Genomic DNA, 25,775 nt, shown 5'->3' with positions numbered 1-25,775 from the left:
TACTTATTGATCTGTCTGGAAAAAGCAACCATACTTTCTTTCTGTTTATTTATAGAGCAATTATATGATCCTCCCCCCCCCCACCCCCCACCCATGCCTTAACACACTGACTGAGGCAGCCAAACATTATGTAACATAGCGTTGCCTCAGAGGGACTGGGGGCATGAAGAGACCGATTGCCCTGAGGAGTTTCCCATGTCAGGACAGAAAGTTCTGTATTTTCCCCCGAAGCCAGTGATGTCCAAGCACTTTGTGTGTGGACATCTTTAATCTTTAAACCCATCTCCACAGTCAGAGAGCTATGGATTTGGTGGTAGTGCTTTAAAAGTTTTTTTAGTGTCTATTTATTATTGAGAGAGAGAGAGAGAGAGCGAGAGAGCATAGGTGGAAGAGGGTAGAGAGAGGGGGAGACACAGAATCCAAAGCAGGCTCCAGGCTCTGAGCTGTCAGTACAGAGCCTGACGTGGGGCTGGAACTCACAAACGCGAAATCATGACCTGAGCTGAAGTCAGACACTCAACTGACTGAGCCACCCAGGCGTCCCTTGGTGGTAGTGCTTTAAGCAGGGTCTCCATTTCTCTTGGCCCGGTGAGTGACACAGATCAAAACCCTGTTATTATACAACCTAGTTGGGTCCACTATTCCTTTTAGTATTTCAAAGGACTAGTAAAATTGCTAGATGCATTTAGACTCCCTCCTTCACCGAGTTCATTTACTCAGAGTGGGAGATGGAGATGAAACAAATTTCTGAGCATGTGACCAGAGCTGACTGTTGAAACATTAAAACATTTTTTAAATCTTAAATGTAAGGAAAATACAGAAATGTAGAAAAAAGTGGTTTTCTTTTCATTTGATAGTTTATTTCTTCTTAAAAATATATAGCTGTACACACAACAGTGGGGACTGTATACTTAAAAATGGTTACAATGGTAAATTTTATATTATGTCTATTTTAGGCCCACAAAAAAAGATAGAGTTGCAATATTATACGTGCAACATTGCTTCAGCTTTTTAAAAAATGTTTCTTATTTATTTTTGAGAGTGCACAAGTGGGGGAGGGGCAGAGAGAGGGGTCAGAGGATCTGAAGCAGGCCCTGCCGCTGACAGCCCGATGTGGGACTTGAACTCACCAACGTGGTGAGATCATGACCTGAGCCAAAGTCGGGCGCTCAACCACCTGAGCCACCCAGGTAACCTGTTTCGGCTTTTTAAACATGACATGATGCTCTAAGCATGTTTCCATTCCACTACATGACAGTTAGAAGCTGTTTTACTATATGATTAACTTATTCTTTCAACAGGGACTTACTGTGTATCAATGAGGTACCAAATACTGTCGTGGGCTCTGGGCATAAAGCAATAAATGAGACAAGACTGGGCCCAAGGAGCTTACGCCCCAGTCTGGGGAGACAGGCAAGAAAGCACACTCACACCGGTTGTGTAAGGGCTGTGGGTGCAGTTAACAGCGTGGTGTTGGACAGCAGCCAGGGAGATTTGCCAAGAACAGCTACCAGCACACGGCGGGGAAGATGCGACACGCCAGTTGAGCCCCAGAGGCTGTGAACAAGCCAACACGTGAACGAAGGGCTGAAGAACAGCATTCTTCACAGAGGGAACAGAAAGTGCAGGTGTCTTGAGGCAGGAGACAACCAGGCAAGACTCGGGAGGAGTCAAGAGGAGGCATGAGTGTCACTGACACAGAAGGACTGACCCTCAGCTCAAGGACGACAAAGGGGGTTGAGGTGAACCAGTTAGGAGCCAGAGAAACAAGCCGCAGGTGAAAAATATTACACACCTCGGGGCGCCTGGGGGCCTCGGTCCCTTAAGCATCCGACTTCGGCTCAGGTCATGATCTCTCGGTTCGTGGGTTCGAGCCCCGCGTCGGGCTCTGTGCTGACTGCCAGCTCGGAGCCTGGAGCCTGTTTCAGTCTGTGACTCCCTCTCTCTCTGACCCTCCCCTGCTCACGCTGTCTCTGTCTTTCTCTCAAAAGTAAATAAACATTAAAAAAAAAGAGAAAAAGATGCGTCTGGGGCACTTTGTGTGAGCCGTCAATGTGAACCGTCTTCTCTTGCAGAAACGAACCAGGACGGGACCAGGATGTGGCCGCAGAGACAGGCCCGACTGGAAACCGAAGACCCAGGCTGGGAAAAGCACCAATGAGCTGCCTGCTAATATCGACCAATCAGGACGAGGCCCTTCTAACCAATCAGAATGAGGCATCCTCCCCCTCCCCTTCCCTCATTAGCCTATTGGACCAGAGTGGGACCCTGGGCAGGAACAGTCCGGATATAAGCGGGTCGTCCGCGCTCTGGGCGCTCGGTCTTCCTTCATCTCCACCTGCAGCCTCAGTGAAGCCGCCCCTGTGTCCCTGATTTTTAGGTCTGGTCTCGTTTCTATCCTTGCCGGGCCCAAGAATCCGATTCCTGTGACAGAGGGGCAGACAGAGCGCCTTTCAGGCCACTGCGAGGGCCTTCGGTGGTCCTACGAGGGCGAGAGGAAGGCAGTGGAGGGCTTCAATCAAGATGCCCAATGCTTTTATTTTTATTTATTTTTGTCTCAATATATATTAAAATATTAAATTAATCAAATTAAATAATTACTCTATTAAAATATTAAACATTTTCATTATTGAAGTATATGTGGGATACAATTTTTACGTTTAAAAATAGGTTTTAATTATTGAAATATAACGGCTAATGCTTTTTAAATTTTTAAAAATTTTTTTTTAATTTATTTCTTCTTTTAAAATTTTCTTTATTTATTTCTAGGAGAGAGACAGCGTGAGCAGGGGAGGGTCAGAGAGAGAGGGAGATACAGACTCTGAAATTGGCTCCAGGCTCTGAGCTGGCAGTCAGCACAGAGCCCGACGCGGGGCTCGAACCCATGAACCGCGAGATCATGACCTAAGCGAAAGTCGGACGCCCAACCGCCTACGCCACCCAGGCGCCTCTATTTCTGAGAGAGAGGGAGAGAGAGACAGCATGAGCGGGGGAGGGTCAGAGAGAGGGGGGACACAGAATCCGAAGCAGGCTCCAAGCTCTGAGCTGGCTCTGAGAGCCCGACGCGGGGCTCGAACCCACGAACTGTGAGATCATGACCTGAGCCGAAGTCGGACGCTTAACCGACTGAGCCACCCAGGCTCCCCCACGGCTAATGCTTTTAAAAGCTCTTTCTGATTAATTACGGGCGGGAGGCAGCGAGAGTGCGAGGGCCGGTCCTGTTGGGAGTCCGGGGGAGAGACGCTGGTGGGGAGTACTGTCCCGTGCTCCCCGTCCCCAGGGCGGCACTGCTTTTTCTGACATGGACCGAGTTCCAGGGAGCCCCTCCTCAGGGAGCCTGTGGGCCTTTGCTAGGGAAGGAGAGAGAAAGACACACGGGAGAAATGTTAAGTGTGTTGCTCTTTAGAGGACCAGGTGCCCAGTTGTCAGGGGAAAACAGAGGCTGTGGTATCTAACATAAGTTCAAGGGCTTAGTGGTAATATATTGTGATTTTGGAGTGCGGTGATTTCAGTCAAATGCGTGGCCTTTATGACCTATCTCAGGCAAGTTAACTTTTAGGTAGCGGTTTCTTTGTTTGTAACAGTGGGGGTAATCGTACTTACCAGCAAGAGCTGCAAGGAGTAAATACACACAAAGTGCTTTGCTTAGTGGCTCATGTGTACCAAGCACTCAAGAAATGGTCCTTTTTTTTTTTTTTAAAAGTTTATTTATTTTGAGAGAGAGTGTGAGCAGGGGAGGGGCAAAGAGAGGGAGAGAGAGAATCCCAAGCAGGCTCCGTGTGGTCAGTGCAGAGCCTGACATGGGGCTCCATCCCAGGAACTGTGAGATCACGACCTGAGCGGAAATGAAGAGTCGGTCACTCAAAAGACTGAGCCACCCAGTCTTTTGTGCCCAATGATGAATGAGGACTTTTCAAACTCTACTAATGAAAACTTCAGGAATACATTTCAGCCCTTTCCATATCAGAACTGTTTAGTAGAACTCCAGGCTCTACAGCAAGTCATTTGGGAAAGTTATATACCTACTAAGAGCAAAATTATTTTGTTCTACAAATATTAAGATTTATTAAATTTTTTAACATTTATTCATTTTTGAGAAACAGAGAGAGTGTGAGTGAGGGAGGAGCAGAGAGAGAGGGAGACACAGAATCCAAAGCAGGATCTAGGCTTTGAGCTGTCAGCACAGAGCCCGATGTGGAGCTTAAACCCGTAAACCATGAGATCATGACCTGAGCTGAAGTCATAAGCTCACCGACTGAGCCACCCAGGTGCCCCCACACTATTTTTATTTCTATAGAAAGGTTTAGAATGTTCTTTTGGGGGTCATATGACAATCAGCTTAAACAACATGAAAATGAGCCTGAACTCTTTACCTAAATGCAAATTGTAGAGATTGGCAGATAAATCATTGAATGAGGGGAAATAAAATTTTAGGCTTATTTTCAGAACTGTTGTGTTGGGATCCGGGTTTAAGAGGGTCTCACACAAAGAACGTGAAGAATAAACACCAGATAGTTGTGAGGGGTATCATGTGCAAAGGCCCTGGGGTTCAAAGGTCCATGTTATCAGAAGCTCAGGATCAATGAGTGCTAAGAGCAATCCTCCCTTGCCCAGTACTGCAAACCAGGTGAGACACAAATGTACACTCAGCTTCTCCACCAACTCCAACCTGAGAAGTCACCCCAACTCTTCCTCACCCACCTCCCACACCCAATTAGCTGCAAAGCCTGGGACACTCCATCTTGTTATAGCAGAGTGCCCTGTTTTATCCCATGTACCTGTGCCCGCATTTTCATCCGCATGCCTGTGTCTTCTTTCACACTCGGGGCACTGCAGTGGGCTCCTTGCTGGGCTGTGTGTGGTGCGGCCCCTTGCAATTCACCTCCGAAGCAGAGCCTGAGAAACAGTTCTAAAATGCCAATCTGGGGTGCCTGGCTGGCTCAGTTTGTAGAGCATGTGACTCTTGATCTCAGGCTTATGAGTTCAAGCCCTACTTTGGGTATAGAGATTACTTAAAAAAATGTTTTTTTTAATCTTTAAAATACCAATCTGACTGTTCACTGTCTGCACTAAGTCTTTGGGTGACAATCTGTCATGTCATGTCCTAGCCTTTTCCACACAAACCCTTCCACCTTGAGCTAGCCTATTTTTAAAGCTTATTTATTTTATTTTTGAGAGAGAGAGAACCTGTGTACACCCGAGAGTTGAGAAGGGTCAGAGAGAGAGAGGGAGAGAGAGAGAATCCCAAGCAGGCTCTGCACTGTCAGCGCAGAGCCTGACGTGGGGTTTGAACTCACGGGCCATAAGAGAAGGCCCTGAGCTGAAATGACGAATTGGACACTTAACCAGCTGAGCCACCCAGGCACCCCTTGAGTTAGCCTACTTTTAGCCTCCCTCCATCTAGAATATTCTCCCCTCTTTATTCCAGCTAACTCCAGCAAGTCCTTCAAAACCTGAGTCTCAGGGCGCCTGGGTGGCTCAGTGGGTTAAGCATCTGACTTCAGCTCCTGTCATAATCTCAGTTTGTAGGTTTGAATCCCACATTGGGCTCCGTGCTGACAGCTCAGAGCCTGGAGCCTGCTTCAGATTCTGTGTCTCCCCCTCTCTCTGCCCCTCCTCTGCTCATGCTCTGTCTCTGTTTCTCAATAATAAATAAATGTAAAAAACAAACAAAATCTGAGTCTAGTTCTCTCCTCCCTCTACAAAGGCTTCCCATTTTGATTTCAAAGCCTTCCCGACTCCCAGATCGGCCCCTGCAAGTCCCCACCGTGGCATGGTCACATTGCATTGCCATTGTCAATTCATATCTCCAATCAACAGGCCCGCAGGCATGAGTAACCTGAAGGCAGGGGCCCTGCATACTCAGCCTTGACCCTCCAGGGCCTGAATCTTGCACATGGCACTTGGCATAGTTCTAAGGAGTTGATAAATATTAACTCATACAGCCCTCGCAATAAAAGATCGTTTAGTAGAGGAGCATCTAAGCATTTGGTCGACAAACGCATAGTGAGTGTCTAATAGGTACCCGATGCCATTTCAGGCGCTGGGCATCCAGGAGTGAACAAGACCCGCAAACTTCTGACCTCCACACGTGTATAATCTTGAGGCAAACGGATGAGAAGCAGATAAACAGGCATATCATATGTTGCGAGGCAGTGGGAGGAGCGATGAAGGAAAATAAAACCAGACAAAGGGATGGGATTTGACAAAATGTCATGTTAGGGAGTAAAGAGAGGAGAGTGAGCCAGGTGGATACGTAAGGGCGGTGCGCGTGGAAGGGGGCGTGTGGAGGAAACAGCAGGTGCAAAGGCCCTGAGTCAAGAGGGGGCTGTGTCTGTAGAGTGCATGATGAGGAGGCCAGCGTGCCGGAGCACGGCTGTGGGGTGGAGGCTGTAGGTGAAGGGACGTGCAAGGCAGGGGTCAGTTCACGAGGAGTTTTTCAGGCCTTCCTGAGGACGTTGGGGTTTAGTCACCGCTAGGTGTCAAGTCTGATGGGATGTGATGGCACCTACCTTTTAAAGGTTCCCTTTGGGTGCTGTGTGCAGACTACAGACTGTGGGGAAGCACTAAACGTGCAAGGAGGTGGACCAGCCGGGAGGTGAATGCTGTGGTCCAGGCAGTGACAGTGGTGACCCCGAGTCCCCACCGGGCAGAGAAGCTGTCAGACTCTGGGTGCATTTTGAAAGCGGAGGACCTGCTGACGCTCGACTAGAGAGCGTATGAGAGCGAGGAGCCCTGGATGCCACGCAGGTTTTTGGCCAACTGGTGGGCCGGTGGTGCCCTTTGTTAAGATGGGGGTGACGGGGGGAGGGACAGAGTGGGTGGGGGAGGGGGGTTGGAAGTGAAGCATTCTGTTTTAGACCCGTAGGTCTGAGGTGCTGCCAAGATTCTGGTTTTGTCTTCTATGAAACATGGATGATGTTTGTTTCATATATTTGATGAGAATCAAATGTGATCATTTTCTTTTGATATTACACAGAAGTACGGCTTATTTTTATTCACACGGATGTTATGGATAGAGCTCCCTTAAAAAGAACACAAACAGGGGCACCGGGGTGGCTCAGTTGGTTAACTGTCGACTTCAGCTCAGGTCATGATCTCACTCCTCCTGGGTTCGAGCTCAGAGCCTAGATGGAGCCTGCTTCGGATTCTGTGTCTCCCTCTCTCTCTCTAACCCTCCCCAGCTCATGCTCTGTCTCTCAAAAATAAATAATGCATTAAAAAAAATAAAGAAGAAAACACCAACGAAACTCCCTTACTGGCTCGATATTTTTGCCCTTGTGCAGCTGTCTCTCATATCAAGAAATGATGTTGGTAACAGACCCCTCTGCATATTTACTTACCATATTTATTTATCTAGAGCTTGCGATGGGCCAGACACTATCCTAAGGACTTGATAATCCTCCAAAATCCTTCGTATATGCCATTATTACCCAGACTTAACACACTTAACTGGGGCACCAAAAGATGAATTCGCATAAGGTCCCGTGGCTGGTAAATGGCAGAGCCCAGAGTCAACCCCAGGCGCTCTGGTTGTGTTCCCAACCCCCACCCCAAGCTCCACACCCCGCTGCCTCCTGACACCACTGCCTGCACCCCTTACCCCAGTAGGCGTTCCTGCCTCGGTTCTTACAAAACCACTGCTCCAAAGCAGCCTGTCAGTACGGACGGCAATAGTCCTTCTGTTTCAGACCTTCCCAGGCTGTTGGCAGCCACTCAGAGCACTCCGTGTCCTCTGTGCCTTTCTTCTAACGAACGCCCTGAGGTCAGCCGCCTCTCCTCCATTGCAACACAGGAGCCTCCCTGGTTTCCTGCTCTCTCCACGTGCCTGGTTACAAGCGTCACGTTTTCCGCTCGTGTTGAAGCCGACCATGTGCCACATCGAGCTGAGGACCCCTGGCCTCTCAAGAGGCTTTGAGCTAGAAGCCAGGTCCCTTTCCGCTTTGGCTCACGCATCCCAGCACCACGCGGACACAAAGCGGACATTCGGTGAACATTCGTTTATTTAGCCAATATTTACTGAGTGCTTACTACACACATGCCAGTGTGATCGGTGTCGAGGATGTGGGAAACTAGACAGGCGCGGGATTCCCACGGCTCCAGGGACGACGCAGAGCTAGGTTGGCCTGCCCCACCCCCCTCCGAAGGAGCAGGGGGTGGGGGTGGGGGAGAGATCGGGGAGCCCAGGCCACCGGAAGCTGCAAAAGAAGAGCAACTGGCAGAGCTCCTGGCCAGGGCGTCCTCTTGGCCTGGGTCTCGGAACCCCGACGTGGACACACGTGCCGCAGCCACGTCGGGGACCCCTCGCATGGCAGGGGCTCGCCTCGCGGGGACAGCAGAGCTTGTTAGGAAGACTGGGAGGAAGGCGGCTGGACCCTGCACGCGCGACGGGAAGGGTGGCACACGACTGGAGCGAGATCCCTTAGAAGCAGAGAGAACTCTCCAGCTCACCGGCCAAACTCTGGAGCCTAGCCTGGACTCCAGGAGCAGGCCTGCCGCCCACCTATTGTGTGACCTTGCGCGAGTCACTTACCTTTCCTTCCCAGGACTCAATTACATCATCAGCCAAATGGGTTTCCAATAACCTTAAGGTCAGCGCGGGGATTAAGACGGAATGCCTGGAAAGCCTCCCCAGGGTGTTCTCGGCACGTAGGAAACGCTCCCGCCGCGCGGCTCACACCTCGCTGGGTTACACCCCCACCCCCCCACCCCCTAGCCGGGGCGCCCGCCGCTCCCCTCCCAGGGACCGACGCCTAGCCCATCGGGGCGCGCCCGGCCGGGGTGGACTTATTGGCCCGCTTGGGGCGGGGTGTGGGAGGAGGCGAGGAGGGGAGGGGGGAGGTGAGGGCGAAGAAAGGGAAGCGGCGGAGGGGCCGGAGGCGCGCGGGGCGGGGCCGGGGAGGAGCCGGGCTGGGTTCCTGGGCCCCGCGCGGCGCGCTCCGGGAGCCCGCGGCGGCGGGGGCGGGGGCGGCGCGCGGCGGCCAATGGCGCGCGGCGCAGCGGCGGGGGCGGCGCAGCAACACCCGGCTGCTGACAGCCAAACTCCCCAACTCCGCCCTCGTCCCCGCGGGATCCCGGAGCCCGAGCCGCCGGCCTGGGGCCGAGGCCGCCCGAGCCGCGCCGCGAGCGAACATGGCAGCAGAATGAGAAGCCTGGCGCCGGGTCGTGGCCGCCGGCGCCGCGCTGCAGCTCCAGATCCGCGTCCGGCGCCCTCCGAGCAGCGCGCCTAGCCGGCCTCCTGGTGGCCGCTGGATTATTTCATTCGGAGCCGAGGGCGGGGGAGAGACCGGGACCCTGCAGCCGCGGCGGTCCGTGCTCTGGCAGGGGGTGCGACTCGCCGGCTGCGGAGACCACGCGGGAGAGAGCGGGTCCCGGGCTGCGGCGGCGCGGGCGCGGGGATGAGCCGGCCATGGGGCGGCCTCGGCGGGGTTCGCGGAGCCGGCGGGCGCTGCGGCGGGGGCGCTGCCTGAGCCGGGGCTCCGCGGGGCTTCGGGGCCTCGGGCGCCCCGGGGGCGTCCCTGCCGCCGCCTCCGGGAGGGACGAGAGCCCCGCGTGGCGGACACTGCAGCAGACGCCGTACTGAGGCGCCCCGAGCCTGCTCCGCCTTGCAGCTCGGTGCGCTCTCGGCACCCGGGCGCCTTGCCCGGTTGCACGGGCGGCTGGCGCACCGCGGCGAGCCGGGCGCAGGACTGGCCAGAGTGGTGTGCGTGAGCGTGTTGGACCGGAGATCTGGGCTGAAGCAGAACCCGGCGGACCGGAGCAGCCATGCTTCCCGGGGTGGGCGTGTTCGGCACCAGCCTCACGGCCCGGGTCATCATCCCGCTGCTGAAAGACGAGGGCTTCGCGGTGAAGGCGCTGTGGGGCCGCACGCAGGAGGAAGCGGAGGAGCTGGCCAAGGAGATGAGCGTCCCCTTCTACACCAGCCGCATTGACGAGGTGCTGCTGCATCAGGACGTGGACTTGGTGTGCATCAACCTGCCGCCGCCCCTCACCAGGCAGATCGCCGTCAAAACCCTGGGTGAGCGACCCCCTCCCCCCTGCCCCCTCCTCTCGAGCCTTCTCTTCCTTCCCCGCTGCTCTTCTGCGCTCGCGCCCTCTCCATCCTCCAGGCTTCCGAGGCATCTCCGCCGGCCCGGGGACCCGAGATGCCACAGGCCACTCGGACCTCCCTCCTTCCTTCTCCCCGGCCTTCCCAGCCTCTGCGCTTCTCTCCTCCCTTCTGGCACCACCTGGACGCCTTCCCACGTGTGTGGCGCGGAGGCTGGAGGAGGCGTGTGTTGCTCCTGTCCACCAGGCTGATCCGAGGCTGAGGACTGGGCATGGGCTGCCGTGAGGGAGAGGAAACGCAGTCCCCAGCGTGCCGGGAGCGCCCCGAGTGTGTGCGTGGGTGCGCGCCTGGGAGCGGCGAGTGCGCGCCCAGGAACACCCGAAAGAAGGGCCCCCACACGTGTGCCTGGTTTTCCTGGGGGCGGGAGACTACCTGATCCCGAGTAGCTGTGACGCCCTGCTCGGCCAGTTTGCTTCTTTCTGCTGTTGGTTTGGTGTGAGATTAGAATCTGACGATCAGTTGGAATTATTAAATCTTGGCTGTAAGCGAGGGCGGCGGGAGTGGTTGGATGGCGCGGGGGGGAGGCGGATTTATGGGGACGTCGTCCAGAAGGTCATGGGTTAGTAACCACCGGTTTGATAAAACCAGGGGGATTTAGCTCAGGAATTGCCTTGTGCGTGGGTTTGAAATAATAGATCTTGAATTTTTAGGGGATGGACATAGTAGTTTCAGAGGCATGGATGCTTTGCGTGGGGAAAAAGCCCCACGCAGCCCCTTTCACATGGGAGCATGTGACAGTCCTTCCTTAATAACCGTGGGGAAAGTTCCCGAGTCTGATGTTGACAAGCAGGTTGGGAATGAGCTCACCGCGCCTCGCCATCCGGTACCCCCCTCCTCCCCCCTAGAAGCCAGGCAGTCTGGACAATCTCAGAGCACACACCAGAAGCCGCTTAGCGTGCCCAGAGCAAAAAGAAGCGCATATTTTGTCCATCCGTCAGCAGTTCTAACTCATACATACCTAAGACAATATCCCAAGAATATCGCTCTCTAACTCTCCCAGAAAGTGTACCGCCCACCCTTGAAAGTTGGAATTTTTATTGTTGAGGAAAGAGACAAAGCTTATGGCCCAGGACGCCACATTAAAGAAGAGTTTCAAGGGAAGGGCAGGGACAGTACCGAGAAGTCAATGGTAATTTATGTAATCTGGGAAGGGCTGTTTTATTTTTTTAACAAGGGGCTTGGGTTTAGGGTAGGCGAAGTGTACGTATATTTTAATGAACTTCGGAATCCGCAGACAGAAAGCAGAACTCTTTCTTCCTAGAGAACCATTTTTGAAAAAAATTAGGCCATTCTGCTCTTGATTCAGCTGGGACGTCTGATAGAATTCCTCAGGAGGCTGCTCAAGGCTGTCCGTTTTCATGTTAATTTTTATTAAGTTTCTGACCTTTGTTGTTTATTTTCTTTGGCCTTGAATTGAATGTCGTTGGGTTGGGTTCTGGCTCTTCTTTTCTGCTTGATGGAATATAAAGGGTAGCTGACCTTTGGGCTTACAGCGCACCTGTGCATTGTCAAATAGGTCATAACCCTCCTGTGGCCTAACTCGGTTAGGCCAGTTGGGACCCGCCAGGTCTGTCCTGAGCTCTGTTTTTGCTGGAGAGCTTATGCCTGGTCACATCAGAGAGACCTTGTAACGTCGCTTCCCTCCACTGTGGTAGCACAGTCATGCAGGTCAGCACCCCCACGGCACGTCACCAGGAGAGTGGCAATTTGGGGGACAAGCATGGTCCTGTTTCTTGACCATCTCTTACTTCAGTCAAGAGAGCATTTGGGGGCTCAGAGTTGGAAAGAAGTGGCACAAATTATATGTTTCTGGATACTTCTCTTCTTATTGGGGGTTCAAAAATCCCCATGACTTTTTTTTTTCCCTTGACAAGACTAACCTGAGTTACCTCTTCAAAGCCAAGCAAAGAGGCTTACAAAAGAGACTTAGTTTAATAAGCATGACTAAGGAAGAGAGTTTTGTTTATATGTTTTGTAGTAAGTCTTGAACTTTTTTTTTTTTTTAACTCCTGGTAAATTTTGCAGGTCATATGAGGTAATTTATAATTACAGACAATGAAGGGGGGCATCGACTTTAGATGTGGCTGGACTTCGGTCTCATTCCCCACTTCATCTTTATCGGAAAATCCTTTCACGATGTACCTGCAAGTCTGTAGCGCGATGGTCATCTCGGTGTGCTTTGCTGTCACGGTTAGAGGTTCAGCACACACAACACAGGAAGTGAAACAGCCCAGACAGTTACAGAGCTGGTTTGGCTGTTGGGGGTTTATAGATGCTGGTGTTTGCCTGGAATTGAAACAAGCCAGTCTCGACTGGTCCTAGTGAATTGGCCTTCTTTTGGCAAAGGCTTGGGCTTTGAGTTGCTTGCCCAGCCGTGGCCAGTGGTCTAGGGCCCTCTGTTCATACTCATCCCTGGTCTCAGGCCTGTCAAGGTAAGGGCTAGTCTGGGGACCATTGAGGAATGACACTTGGAATCAATAAAATCATAGGGCCACCTGGGTGGCTCAGTCGGTTAAGTGTCTGACTCTTGATTTGGGCTCAGGTCGTGATCTCATGGTTCATGAGTTTGATCTCCGCATTGGGCGCTGCACTGACAGTGTGAGCCTGCTTGGGATTCTCTCTCTCTCTCTCTCTCTCTCTCTCTCTCTCTCAAAGAAATAAACTCAAAGAAATAGAATCACATACATCCTCCTTTAATTTCTAAAAATTCCCTTGAAAACCCTACTTTGGCAAACTAGGCATTTCTCTGTGGTAGAGACTTTTCTACTGTTCTTTTTTACAATCTCTCCAGTGCCCAAGGCTGCCTTTTATTGAAAACCTACCGTGTGCCAGGCCGTATGGGAGGTGCAGTGTGGAAAACGTTTCATTTCGTGATGGGAATAGTCCTCTGAGATAGATGTTATCCCCATTTTACAAGTAAGGCAACTAAAATCCAGTGACCTGAGTGGAATTGCTCAAGGGGATACCACCGGGGGCATGAACACCACCATTCTGCCTTCCTCTTCCATCCCCTAACCTTGCTGCTTTCCTCAGTTCCTTCTCTTGATCGTAGTAGCTCGTGTGAGATGTAGAATTATCCCTTTTTCCTGTTTGGCCCACCCATGGAATTAGTTCTCTCTTGTATCTGTTCCTTTTTTGCTATCATTGCTTCCTCCACAGAAGGAAAGAGGGCTGTACCTGGCTGCTGCTGCTGCTTTTTTTTTTTTTTTTAATTTTTTAATGTTTATTTTATTTTTGAGACCGAGAGAGACAGAGCTTGAGCGGGGGAGGGGCAGAGAGAGAGGGAGACCCAGAATCTCCAGGCTCCGAGCTGACAGCACAGAACCTGACGCGGGGCTCGAACCCACGGACCGTGAGATCATGACTTGAGCCGAAGTCAGCTGCCCAGCTGCCCAACCGACTGCCCAAGCTACCCAGGCAGCCCCTGGGCTTCTGAAGTAGGCACCAGCCTGCCCCTCCTCCCCACCCCCTCTCTCCATCTTCCACACCGCTGCCAGAATTTCCTTGAAGAACTGCGCACTTGATCATGTCACTGTGTCCCCCTTTCGTCACTCCTAGGAAGAGTCCCAACTGCTTGGCATGTCAGGCAAGGGCTGGCTTTGGATCAGCCTGTCCCGGCTCATACCCTGCTGGCCTTTCTGGAACCCCATGAGCTTCAGCGAAACCCAAAACTACCAGTGTGCTCTTGGACGGACCCTGTTTGATTGTATGTTCATGCCTCTGTCTGGAACACCTTCTGCCTTGGCTTGTGAGGGATGCCTGTCCATCCTGGGAGACTCCGCCCCTGTGTTACCCCCTCCTGGAAGTCTCCCCCTTTCTCCATCTCACCCCTCACGTACCCTATGGTGGTCCCAGCACCACGTGCCCCCATCTTTTTCCCCACCTATTCTAGTGCGTTTGTGTAAAGTTTAAATTTTATTTAGTTATTTTGGATAGGCTTTATATTCACGTGGTAAAAATTTTAAATATGTTTTTAAAGATTTTTAAGACCTTTTTTTACATAGCTGGTACCATTCCATGCCATACGTGCTGTTAATATACTTTTGTCATGCCACCATGTTAGTCTTGAAAAGACACACACACACACATACACACACCCAACTATACGTATATAAAAAAACCACATATGATAGTATCCTTGTTCCTATTTTTGGCTGCGTAGTATTTCACTGTAGGGATAAGTCAACATTTATTTTAGCCAGTTCCCTGCTACTCAGCATTTGAGTTATTCCCGATCCTTTGCTTATATAAACATATAACGAATAGCCTAGAAGCTATGGCATTTTGCGCGCCCACAAATGTGCTTATAGGATAGATACGCCAGGGGCTGGTCAAAAAGTATGTACTCATTTCCTTTAGCAAAGATGTTGCTAAATTAACCGATGTCTGAAATGACACTGCTCTTTGTGGGTTTCCTCGTACGCCTCTGTCTGCAAGGCCCTTGACTGCCTGGTGCCCAAAGGATGGTCTCACTTGCCTCGTGTATCTAATCAGCACAAGCTCTCAGCCAGCCTTTGGGGTCAGTCTGCACCTGTCTCCAACCTGTCCTGCTGCACCTAGAATGTGCAACGAGCCAAACGCTGGCTCCCTAGGTCTTCTCTTGTTCCTTATCCAGTCTAGACTCTCTACAAGAGGCGAGTGCCATATATCTGTATATACAGCGCATGTCATTCCCTGCTCAGAATCTCTCAGTGCCCGTCTCCCAAGGTACTTGGGCGACATTTGCTTTCTTGGCCTGACCTGGCCCTGCCTAGTAGTCGCTGTCACCTCCTTGGCCACCGTCCACTCTCCCCGGCTCGCTGCCCTCTAGCACCTTGTATCTTTTTCCTCAAACACACCAGCCCCCTGTCCTGAGACTGGGCCTTTGCAGACAGGCTTTTCCCTCTGCCTGGAAGGCTCTCCCTCCCTCTCTGAATGGCGAGCTCATTCTGACGTTCACCAGTCAGCTGTGAGGTTATGTCAAGAGAGAGGCCTTTCTGAGTCTCCTCTTCCAACCGGAAGTTCTTTCCCACACTTCTCAGTTCTACCTCTACACTCTCTTTATGCTCTTGGTCGCACTGTCGCTGTGTGTGATGCCCCCCTTCATTTGTTTGCTTGCTCTCTTGTTGGGTGTTTAGCTTCCCAACTGGAAAGAAAGTTCTTTGCAGTGGAGCCTATGCTCGCATTGCTCACCGGGGTGGCCTTATCTCCCCTAGACAGTGCCAGGCGCTGAGTCACTTAGTAGGCATCCTGTAAATATTTGCCAAATGACAAACGAATGCCTACTTAGTGAACGCATGGACGCTCGGGGAAGGCAAAAGGTTATAAACAGGATGGATCCATCGATAAGGCACATTTTGTCCTGCGTACAAGTAGCCTGGTGTCTCCCAGACATTCACATGCGGTCTCACCACCTGGAGAGCTTATGAAAAGGCAGATTCTGGGGGTGGGACCCAAGATGCAGAGTTTCTGTCCAGGGTGATGTGGGCATTGGGGCAGCCGGACATGGAGATGTGATGATGGCTCTCTGCCTTTTGGGAAAACAAGACCAACTTACCAACTTCGCCATGAATAATTAACCTGCTGGGGGGGGAGGGGTGGGGGGGAGGGACTGTGCTAAAGTATCTGTTGCCTTTGTGTGTGATATGACGACCTCTGTTTTCCTGGTCCCTGCCCCAGTTTTTGGAAACGGGGGTGGGGGTGGGGTGGGGGAGGAAGCCTCTTCATGGGATGGAAGGCCCCTTTGGGATGGCGCTTAAGGCTGCGGAGTTTCGTTGAGCTTTGACGGTGCTGCACATTGACCTTGGCCTGACTTGTGCGGCATCCTGCCCGGAGCTCCATGCCCTTTCCCACCCCTACGTCGCAGTGTCCACAGTTGCCCAGGGTGGACACGGGCTGCTGGGCCGGAAAACGGGGACGGTCGGCGTTGCCACGCACGCAGAGAGACAGCTGTAGCTAATCAGACGTCGCTTTTGTACTTGGTAGTCACCATTCTGAGATCCCAGCAGAACCCACATTTCTAGCTCCCCCTCGAAGTCTCTTCTGGATGTTTTTCTCTCCGAACACAGGGTGGAAAAGGCACTTGCGTTTTTCTCTCCCGAGTTTCTGCCCGCTCAGCACTGAGAGCAGTGGTTTTGGTCTCTGAATTTGCCGGAGGGTTGAGGGAGCCTTAGGGCATCATGTCCATGCAGAAATGACTCTGTACTGTTAGGAAAAGCCAAGGCTCACCAACCCCAATTCATCTAACTGAAATTAGGTGCAGCTGGGTGATTATTTTGCTGATGACCTCTGGCTTGGAAAACGTACGATTCTGCAGAAGTTGAAATTGAAGTGAGAAAAAGCCAAATGAAGAAACTGGACATTTTGATCCCGAAACTAGGGAAGAATTAAAAAAAAATAGCTTGTTTTAAAGGTTTCACCAAGAAGGAAATACACGGGTAATTAGTTATATATTTTGATGGAGGGTAGTCGTGGCCTGTCATTGTAGACGAGATTGTGATTCACAGAACTGCTGCTGATGGAGTAGCTTGGCAGGACACAGCTGTGTAATCATCCTTGCCGAGCCTCAATTTTCTGGCCAATAAGATGGACTTAAAGATATTATCCTAGGGGGCGCCTGAGTGGCTCAGTTGGTTAAGTGTCCGACTCTTGATTTCAGCTCAGGTGATCTCATGGCCATGAGACTGAGCCCCATGTTGGGCTCTGTGCTGGGTGTGGAGCCTGCTTAAGATTTCTCTCTCCTCTTCTCCCTCTGCCTCCTACCAAGCTTGTTCTCTCTCTCTCTCAAAAAAAAAAAAAAAAAAAAAAAAAAAAAAAAAAAAAAAAAAAAAAAAAAAAAAAAAAAAAAAAAAAAAGATACTATCATACAAGGTTGGTATGACAATTAAAGTGAGAGGGGGGTGTGTAAAGAGCCCATGCCCCCCACCCGTTCTCTGAGTAAACTCTATAAATTTTATTCTATTTCTTCTTGATGTGATCAATTCTTCAACTTATTCCAAATGGTACCTTTTTTTTTTTATTTTTATTTAATTTGAGAGTGCAAGAGCATAAGCAGGGGAGAGGCGCAGAGGGAAAGAGAATCCCAGGCAGGTTCCATGCTTAATACAGAGCCTGATGCGGGGCTCTATCCCACAATCCTGGGATCATGACCTGAGCTGAAATCAGGAGTTGGATGCTCAACTGACTGAACCACCCAGGCACCCTCCCCCAACCCCGGTACTTTTGAAGATTTGTGTTTCATACTTTAAAAGAGGTGATTCTCTCCTGCTAGATTCAGGAAATACAGTTGAAAGTTATTATTATCCTTTTTTTAGAGGAAATGTGCATAAGCCAAGCTCCACATGTGGAATTTGCTGAGAATCCAGTACTTGCTTCATAGATACATGATCTAGAAGGTGCTGATGGTGTTCCCAGGACCTCACCAAGCTCCTGCGGAGATTTATCATCCCCTGTGAGAAGGATGCCGGGTCCTCACAGGGCTTAGGGGCAGGGCCGTAGCTGAGGTCTCAGGAGGTGCCTGGAAACTATGAACTGGAATTTTATCATTTTGTGCTTTGCTTCTCTCCATGTGTTGTCCTCATCACCGGTCCTTCTTTTTCTTCTTTTTTTTAAACATTCATTTTTGAAGGAGAAGGACAAGAGCATGAGATGGGAGGGGCAGAGAGAGAGGGAGACAGAATCGAAGCAGGCTTCAGGCTCTGAGCCGTCAGCACAGAGCCCGATGTGGGGCTCGAACTCCAAACGGCAAGATCACGACCTGAGCCGAGGTCGAACGTTTAACGGACTGAGCCACCCAGGCGCCCCTCCCCTGTCCCTCTTCAGACCAGCCTTCTCTGCTTCCTGGGTCCACGTGGTGGACAGAACACCAAATATGGTGGCCGGGACTCCCAAATACAGATACCATCGGTCCCCACTTGCCGTTGTCTCCGCTGTGTCTGAGGCTTGCCCCTGGCTTGGTCCTTTGGAGGTTATCTTGTAACGTGGGGGACCCTCTACTGCAGGGAAGTAGGGGTGGAGGGGTTACGAGCAGTCATCCCGAGCTGGGCCACACTCCCACACGGTGCTGATTCTAAGCACACACACTCGGGAGAAGGTTTTACCAATGTAGATATTTCTTGATATTGTAAGTTTAGCCGCATTCTTGAAATAGACATTTGGCATTTTGCTGCTTGTATAAGAACCACAGTAGAACAGCGGGAAGAAGAAAGACGCGTGTGATGATCCAATGCCAACCTGGTCGTCATTATTATTAAAGTCAGGGTGTGCGTGTTTGTAAAATAAGCGATGGGAGAGTGGATACCCTTGACTGGCTGCACGGAGTGTTAGGGCTGTGTATCTCCTGCTAGGCGTGTGCCTGCAGCGGCCTGCCCTGAGGCATAGACGCTTTGTGCCCAAATGTGAGCATAGGGCCTCCAAGGAGTCAGGAGTCAGGAAGCAGATAGAGGTCCCTGGGGAAGAGGAATTCATAGCTTCAGACCGCCTGCACACCGGAAACCGTAGCATCCACTCTTCCTTAGGTCTCCAGCCTGCTAGTCTGCCTTGCAAATTTTGGACCTACGGGTCCCCATAATTGCATGAACCAGTTCCTTAAAAAGAAACCTACCTTATTCTCCCTCCCCTGCCCATCGTCTCTCCCTCCCTCCCTCCCCTTCCCTTCCCCCCTCTTCTTCCTCTCTCCCACTCTTCCCCTTTCCCTTTCTCTCCCCTCCACCCCTATCCACTGCCCACCCTGTATTGGTTCGGTTTCTTTGGAGTACTCTGATGAACACGGATTTTGCCTGGGTCATGTCCACTTGGCCAGGCAAGCCGGGCAGTGCCATGTCTGGCAGATGTGTCACACAAGCGTGGGGCTGGCAAGGCTCGTTGGTGCTGAAGCTGTTCTGTTGAGTTCAGCAGTGATTGTGGGCCCTGAGGAGAGCGCTCTGAGTGTTGTCCTCTAAAAAAAATTTTTTTTTAGCATATATTTATTATTGAGAAACAGAGATCATGAACAGAGGAGGGGCAGAGAGAAGGGGAGACACAGAATCTGAAAGCAGCCTCCAGGCTCTGAACTATCAGCACAGAGCCTGACGCAGGGCTCGAACCCACAAACTGAGAGATCATAACCTGAGCTAAAGTTGGACGCTTAACCCACTGAGCCACCCAGGTGCCCCAAGCCTTGTCTTCTAGGACAGGAAGACCCTGAAGGCAAAAGATCTTTTTGGTTTAAGACTCCACCAGGGGGGGAAATTGGGGGAAAAGGCTTTAGAACCCTCACTGCTGAGAGCCGCATGGACCCATTACCCTGACCAGTTCCTCCTCTGTCAGCAGGGCTTTGGGGAAGCTGGCTTCTCAGGTTTAAGCAAGCTTAGGATGCCTTGGAGTTTATTTAGACTTTCCTTGAGAATTGTTAATGCTCTGTGAGTATTTAAACATGCAGAAAAAAACTTGACCTTCAAATGATAGGAATTGTTTTTGAAAATTTCTAATGTCCAACTGCAATAGCTTTTATGGTAGTCAGAGGCTCTTCAGTTAGCATAATACCTCTAAATTGAAACTGTAGAGTTTCGAAGCTCCATGAAGTTGGGATGTAGCTTTTAAATTGCTTTTTTTAAATAGCTTTATTGAGATAAGCTTTGTGTATCATGAGAGTCACCCGTTGAGATTCAGTGGCTTCTAGTCAATGTATACCGTCGTGCAAAAACTTTTAAAAACACTTCCAACATCCCAGAAAGTTTCCTCATGTCTGTTTGAGGTTGGTCCCCATTCTCACCCCAACCCCCTGGCAGCCACAGATGTGTTTTGTCTCTATTGTTTGCTTTTCCTAGAAATCTCACATAAATGAAACATAAATGTACTATGTAGTCTTCTGTGTCTGCTTCTTTCACTTTGCGTGTTTTTGATGTTCATCTATGTCGTTGCATCTGTCAGAAATCCATTCCTTTCTTTATTGCTGAGTAATATTTGAGTAAAATACAACATTTTGTTCAACCAGTCACAGTTTGATGGATGTCTGTACTTCTTCCAGTTCTTAGCTATTTTTTTTTTTAAGTTTATTCATTTTGAGAGAGAGAGAGAGAGCCTGTGAGCAAGAGCTGGGGAGGGGGCAGAGAGGAGAGAGAGAATCCCAAGCAGGTTCTGCACTGTCAGAGCAGAGCCCAATGCGGATTTTGAACTCACAAATCTCGCGATCATGACCTGATCTGAAATGAAGTGTCCGACACTTAACTGACTGAGCCCCCCAGGTGCCCCCAATTTTTAGCTATCATGAATAATGCTGTGAACATTTGCATACAAGTCTTTTGTAGACCCAGGCTTTTTTTTGCTACTTCTCTTGGGTACATATCTAAGAGGGAAATTGCTGGGTTGTATGGTCTGTATATATTTACCTTTTTACATATGTACCTTATATGTACCATTCTATATTCCCACCCGCTATGTAGGGATATTCTAATTTCTTTCCACCATCGCCAACACTTGATATGGGGAGCCGTTTTGAGTAGAGGCATGATAGTGCATAGTTCTATCTCATTACGACTTTGATTTGTATTTCCCCAATGACTAATGATGTTGAAAGTTTCTCGAGTGATCATTAGCCAGTCCTGTGTCTTCAGATTCCTTGAGCCATTTTCAAGTGAATTTTCTTCTTCCTATTGAGTTGTAAGCATTGATTTTGTGATCTTGTTCCGTTGGGATAGAGTTGTTTTTTTGTGTGTGTTTTTTTTTTGAATACTCTCCTTTCTTTTTGATCTTGGAACTAGATACAGCTGAACGAATTCTTCAACCCAACTAAAATTAGCTTTCCCAAATATTCATGGAAATAGTTCATTATTTAGAAAAGCAAGACAGCCATGTGAGCGGATGCTGAGGTCTTGGGTAGCAGCACTGCCCCAGGCCCTGATAATGCTCTGAAAATTCTTGTTTTGTTTTTTCCCCAAATGTTTATTTTGAGAGAGAGAGAGAGAGAGTGCGCGCGCGCCAGCGCAAGCGCACATGAGTGAGCATGAGTGGGGGAGGGACAGAGAGAGACTCCCAAGCAGGCTCTGTGCTGGCAACACAGAGCCCAACACGGGGCTGGATCCCACGAACCATGAGATCATGACCTGACACAAAATCGGTTGGTTAACCTCTTGAACCACCCAGGCGCCCCTGCACCGAATGTTCAGGTTTCCAATTTGAAGATTATCTGAGGTGGTCCGGGATCTTTTAGTTGCTTATTCTGCCCAGTGTCTGGAGAATGCTTCTCTTCTTCATTCATTTTTATGTAACAAATGCCCCTGAATGCCTATAGCACCGCGTTAGCTGTGACCAGCCGTGCCTCACATAGTAAGATACGGTCTTTGTTCTTGACAGAAGATAAGCATATGCACACACACACACCACAGTGCAGTAAAATGTATGATTAAGTAGGGTGAATTGTATACAGAAAGGCCAGGTGCTTGCCTAAGGCAGTTGAATAACCCCAAATATCAGTATTGGATTAAGGGTCAGCCACCTACGTAGCCTCCCAGTGCCCATCCGCAAAGGATATTAAAATGAAAGAGAGGGGCGCCTGGGTGGCTTAGTCGGTTAAGTGTCCGACTTTCGCTTAGGTCATGATCTCGCAGTTCGTGGGTTCGAGCCCCGCGTCGGGCTCTGTGCTGACTGCCAGCTCGGAGCCTGGAGCCTATTTCAGATTCTGTGTCTCCCTCTCTCTCTGACCCTCCCCTGCTCACGCTGTCTCTCTCTCTCTCCTAGAAATAAATAAAAATATAAAAAAAAAAAAAAAAAAAGAAGGAGAAAAGGAAGAGGAAAAAACCCAGAGAATTCCCCTCACCAAAAGTGCTATGTGCATGGATAAGAGACTGAGAGCAGAGTGAGATCTGGAGGGGCAGCCTCTAATAGGTGGTGAATTACCACCTTGCCGTCTTCTAGAAGGGCTGGATCTAGAGGCTGGATGAAGTTCACTGCCGAGCTCTGGTTTTGCTGAGTGGGGAACTTGGGTTTGAGGTTAGCGATAAAACGAACAGGGCCTGTGAGGAAAGGCCACGCTGGTCCCCAGGGCCCTTCTCCTCAGGCAGCGTGGGTCCCTGAGGAGGCCATCCTGCAGATAATGCCTGCTGCCTGGAAGCTGAGGGAAGAGGAATTCCTGAGAGCCGGGAGGGTCCAGGAGGACCTCCTGGAGGTGGTGGGGTTTATACTGGACCCAGGAGAGGGGGTAGGATTTAAATAATTGAAAAGGAAGATGAAGAAGGTTTTATGATGTAAAATCCTTTTCAAGGAACCACCTGGTTCTAGAACAACACTCTGAGGAAAAATGTGTTTCCTATGATTGAGCGCTTAGGACAAAGAGGAGTTTAAGAATGCCCAAAATTTAGGGGCACCTGGGTGACTCAGTTGGTTAAGCGTCCAGCTTCGGCTCAGATCATGATATCATGGTTCATGAGTTCGAGCCGTGTGTTGGGCTCTGCGCTGACAGCTCAGCGCCTGGAGCCTGCTTGGGATTCTGCGTCTCCCCCTCTCTCTGCCCCGCTCCCACTTGCACTCTGTCTCTCTTAAAAATAAATAAACATTTAAAAAATTAAATTAAAAAAAGAATGTCCAAAATTAAAAAAGAAAGTGTTCTCATCTAGAATGAAGAAAAAGTTTTTTTTGTTGCCAGCTAATTCACCCCCCCCGCCCCGCCCCCTGCCGCATCAGCAGGAAGTTCCACTTCTTTCTCTCCCCTCAATTCCAAATGGTGACAGTCCCAGATGACACAGCTCTGGGGGAGGCAAGGAAACAGCTTGCAGTATCAGTGGAAAGAACGCCCTTGAGAGGAACACAAATGGCCGCCTCATACGGTGTGAAAAGAGCTGGAAAAATCCATTCAGCGAGAGACTTTGTAAAGACAGAAGCTGCCTGTGTGGTGGAGCCGGGGGCCGTGCTGTGGTAGAGAGTGGGGTCAACTGAGCAGAGGAGGGCCCGTGCAGTTTCTGGGTCCGTGGGTGTCCCTGTGTGTACTGGGGAGCCCCTTTGGGCATAAGGGTCAGTGCTGGAGCGGGGCTGTGATGCCCTGCACAAGGAAGGATGTAGGAATCTCCTTGGAGAAGGACGCTCCGCGCATGACATGTGGACGCACCTGTCAACCTCAGGAGGCCAGGGCTCCCAGGGTTGTGAGACTATTGGAGCTTAGTCAGCTTTGCTGTCAGGGGAAATGGTTAAAAATTTTTTTTTTTCTAATGTCTATTCATGTTTTGAGAGACAGAGACAGAGCGTGAGCAGGGGAGGGGCAGAGAGAGAGGGAGACACAGAATCCAAAGCAGGCTCCAGGCTCTGAGCCGTCAGCGCAGAGCCCGACGCGGGAACTGTGAGATCATGACCTGAGCAGAAGTCGGATGCTTAACGCGACAAAGCCACCCAGGCTCCCCTTCCCTTGGTCAGCTATTTATTGAGCACCAGCTGTATACCAGGCACTGTCTAGATCCATGCTTTGCAATATACTAGCCATTAGCTGTACCCTTGTATGTAGCTTTTTTTTTAAGTGGCTCTTTAAATGTACATAAATTAAAACTAAATCAGGTAAGCCCCTCAGTGCCTCAGTTGCTGTAGCTGCATTTCAAGTCCTTGAGGGTCCCGTGTGGCTGGCTGATGGCTTCCATATTGGGCAGTGTGGCATAGAACCTTTCCATCATTGTAGAAAGTTCTGTCGGGTGGTGCTAATCGAGACGGGGGATACAGCGGTGAACATAGCACTCATTTATGCTCCATCTAGATGCGGAATCTTGAGAAATGCAAACTTTTGGGTGTGTTTCCTTTTCTCCCACGAATAGGATGATAGTCTACACAGTGTGTATGGTCTCATGAGTAATTTGTAGAAGTTTAATGAGTTGTGGGCATGACTTTCTCTGTTATTAGTAAGGACTCTATTATTATTTAAAAAAGAATTTAATGTTTATTTTTAAGAGAGAGAGACAGAGTGTGAGTGGGGGAGGGGCAGAGGGAGACACAGAATCCGAAGCAGGCTCCCCAATCTGAGCTGTCAGCATAAAACCTGACGTGGGACTTGACCCCACGAATGGGGCGAGATCATGACCTGAGCCGAAGTCAGACGCTTAACCGGCTGAGCCACCCAGGTGCCCCAAACCAATACCCGTTTCTGTGACCATTGCTTGGGGCACTGGGACTTGAAATCCTAGCTAATCAGCGCTTGGGGAGGGAGTGGTGAGTGTGCCTTGGTGAGGGTGTGAGCCCACGCTTGCCCAGTGTGCCTCCCACAGAATGTCGCTTGCCCGAAGCCAAGGGCAAAGCAGGGATTGCAGATGACTTGTTACTGACATGTGTCATTCGCAGCCCGTCTCATCTCCTGCATGAATATGAATAATCCAAAGCGGGCGGTGGAAAGCGAGACTTTTTCCTGCTCTGTCGCATCCCCTTTGCGAATAGCTCTGGGGCCCCGGGGGGGCGGGGGTGAAGCAGCAGGTAAAAACATGGAGGGAAAAAAGAATGCCACATGGCTCTGTTTGTCTAAACTTCTCCTTCTAGCACCGCCCACGTGGGACATTTGTTTACACCGCTCTGCGCTGCTCTCAGAGAGTCCTGGGGGACAGGTTTCGAGCCCCCTGGGGACGCTGCCTGTCTGACTTAATATGCACAGCCGTTCACAGCGAGGACACACTGGCAGCCTGGCTTTCCCGGGAGGCCCAGGGGCACCTCCGAGCTGTTGTGTCTGCAAAAACCGAGACGCGCTGCTAAGTGTGCTGATCCGCCCCAGTAGGCCCCGCCCACAGCCTGCCTGCAGGGGTGATTCCATGGCAGGGGGCGTGTGCACTGAGCCTGGGACACTCGCCTTTCCCTTCTCCAGCCCCCACGGCCCCGCCTTGGCAAGCCCCTACTGACAGGTGTGCGTGTCCCGTCCAGGTGCTGGGGAAGCCGGCAGGAGGGGGGCGGGTGTGCACTGGCCACATCCTCTGCTAGCACTTCCCTGCTTGGGTATCAGTTTTCAAACTGGTTCAGCGTTTGTACTCACTGCCCTTTGTTGGGTGCCTACAAAGTGTGTGGGGCTGTTCTGGACCATGGAGGGGGGAGGGGCGGAGGAGAGGTCAGAGGTGTACAAGATAATGGGATCCACTGTGAAACAGCTCATATTCTTTTAAAAATTTTTTTTAACGTTTTATTTATTTTTGAGAGAGAGACACGCACACACAGACTACACGTTGGGGAGGGGCAGAGAGAGAGGGAGACAGAATCAGAGGCAGCTCCAGGCTCTGAGCGGTCAGCACAGAGCCCAACACAGGACCGAACCCACAGACCATGAGATCATGATCTGAGCCGAGTCGGACGCTTAACAAAGTGAGCCACCCAGGTGCCCCTGAAAGAGCCTATATTCTATCTAGAACCTTCTCACCCTTTTCTTTTTAAAAATTTATTTATTTTGAGAGAGGGGGGAGAGTGCTTGCATGAGCGGGAAGGGGCAGAGAGGGAGAGAGAGAATCCCAAGCAGGCTCTGTGCTGTCAGTTTAGAGCCTGACGCAGGACTTGAACCCACAAGATCATCGACCATGACGTTCGACCTGAGCCAAAGTCAGATGCTTTACCAACTGAGCCACCCAGTGTGCTTCTTCCTTTCGTCTTTTTTTTTTTTTTTTTTTTTTTAATTCCAGGATCGGTACCCATCACTTTTGAAATGGGCAGAGGAACTGGCATTTTATCGGGCCCTCAGTGTGTCCGAGAGTCCGGCGCAGCTCAGTAC

General features: G+C 50.6%; 1 protein-coding gene across 1 annotated transcript in view; it reads left to right on the top strand.

Moving 5' to 3' along the window:
• Positions 1-9,033: 9,033 nt before the first annotated feature.
• GFOD1 (glucose-fructose oxidoreductase domain containing 1) overlaps positions 9,034-25,775 on the top strand; it is a 111,770-nt gene continuing 95,028 nt past the window's right edge. Inside the window, exon 1 of the mRNA XM_039231848.1 lies at positions 9,034-10,018. Coding sequence (XP_039087779.1) covers positions 9,766-10,018 — 253 coding nt within the window. The 5' untranslated portion in view covers positions 9,034-9,765. The remainder of the gene's footprint in view (positions 10,019-25,775) is intronic.

Source organism: Hyaena hyaena, unplaced genomic scaffold (genome assembly GCF_003009895.1).
Source record: "Hyaena hyaena isolate Hyena2069 unplaced genomic scaffold, ASM300989v1 scaffold_60, whole genome shotgun sequence".
In the NCBI taxonomy this organism is placed as follows: Eukaryota; Metazoa; Chordata; class Mammalia; order Carnivora; family Hyaenidae; genus Hyaena; species Hyaena hyaena.
This window is presented reverse-complemented; position numbering and strand designations above follow the sequence as displayed.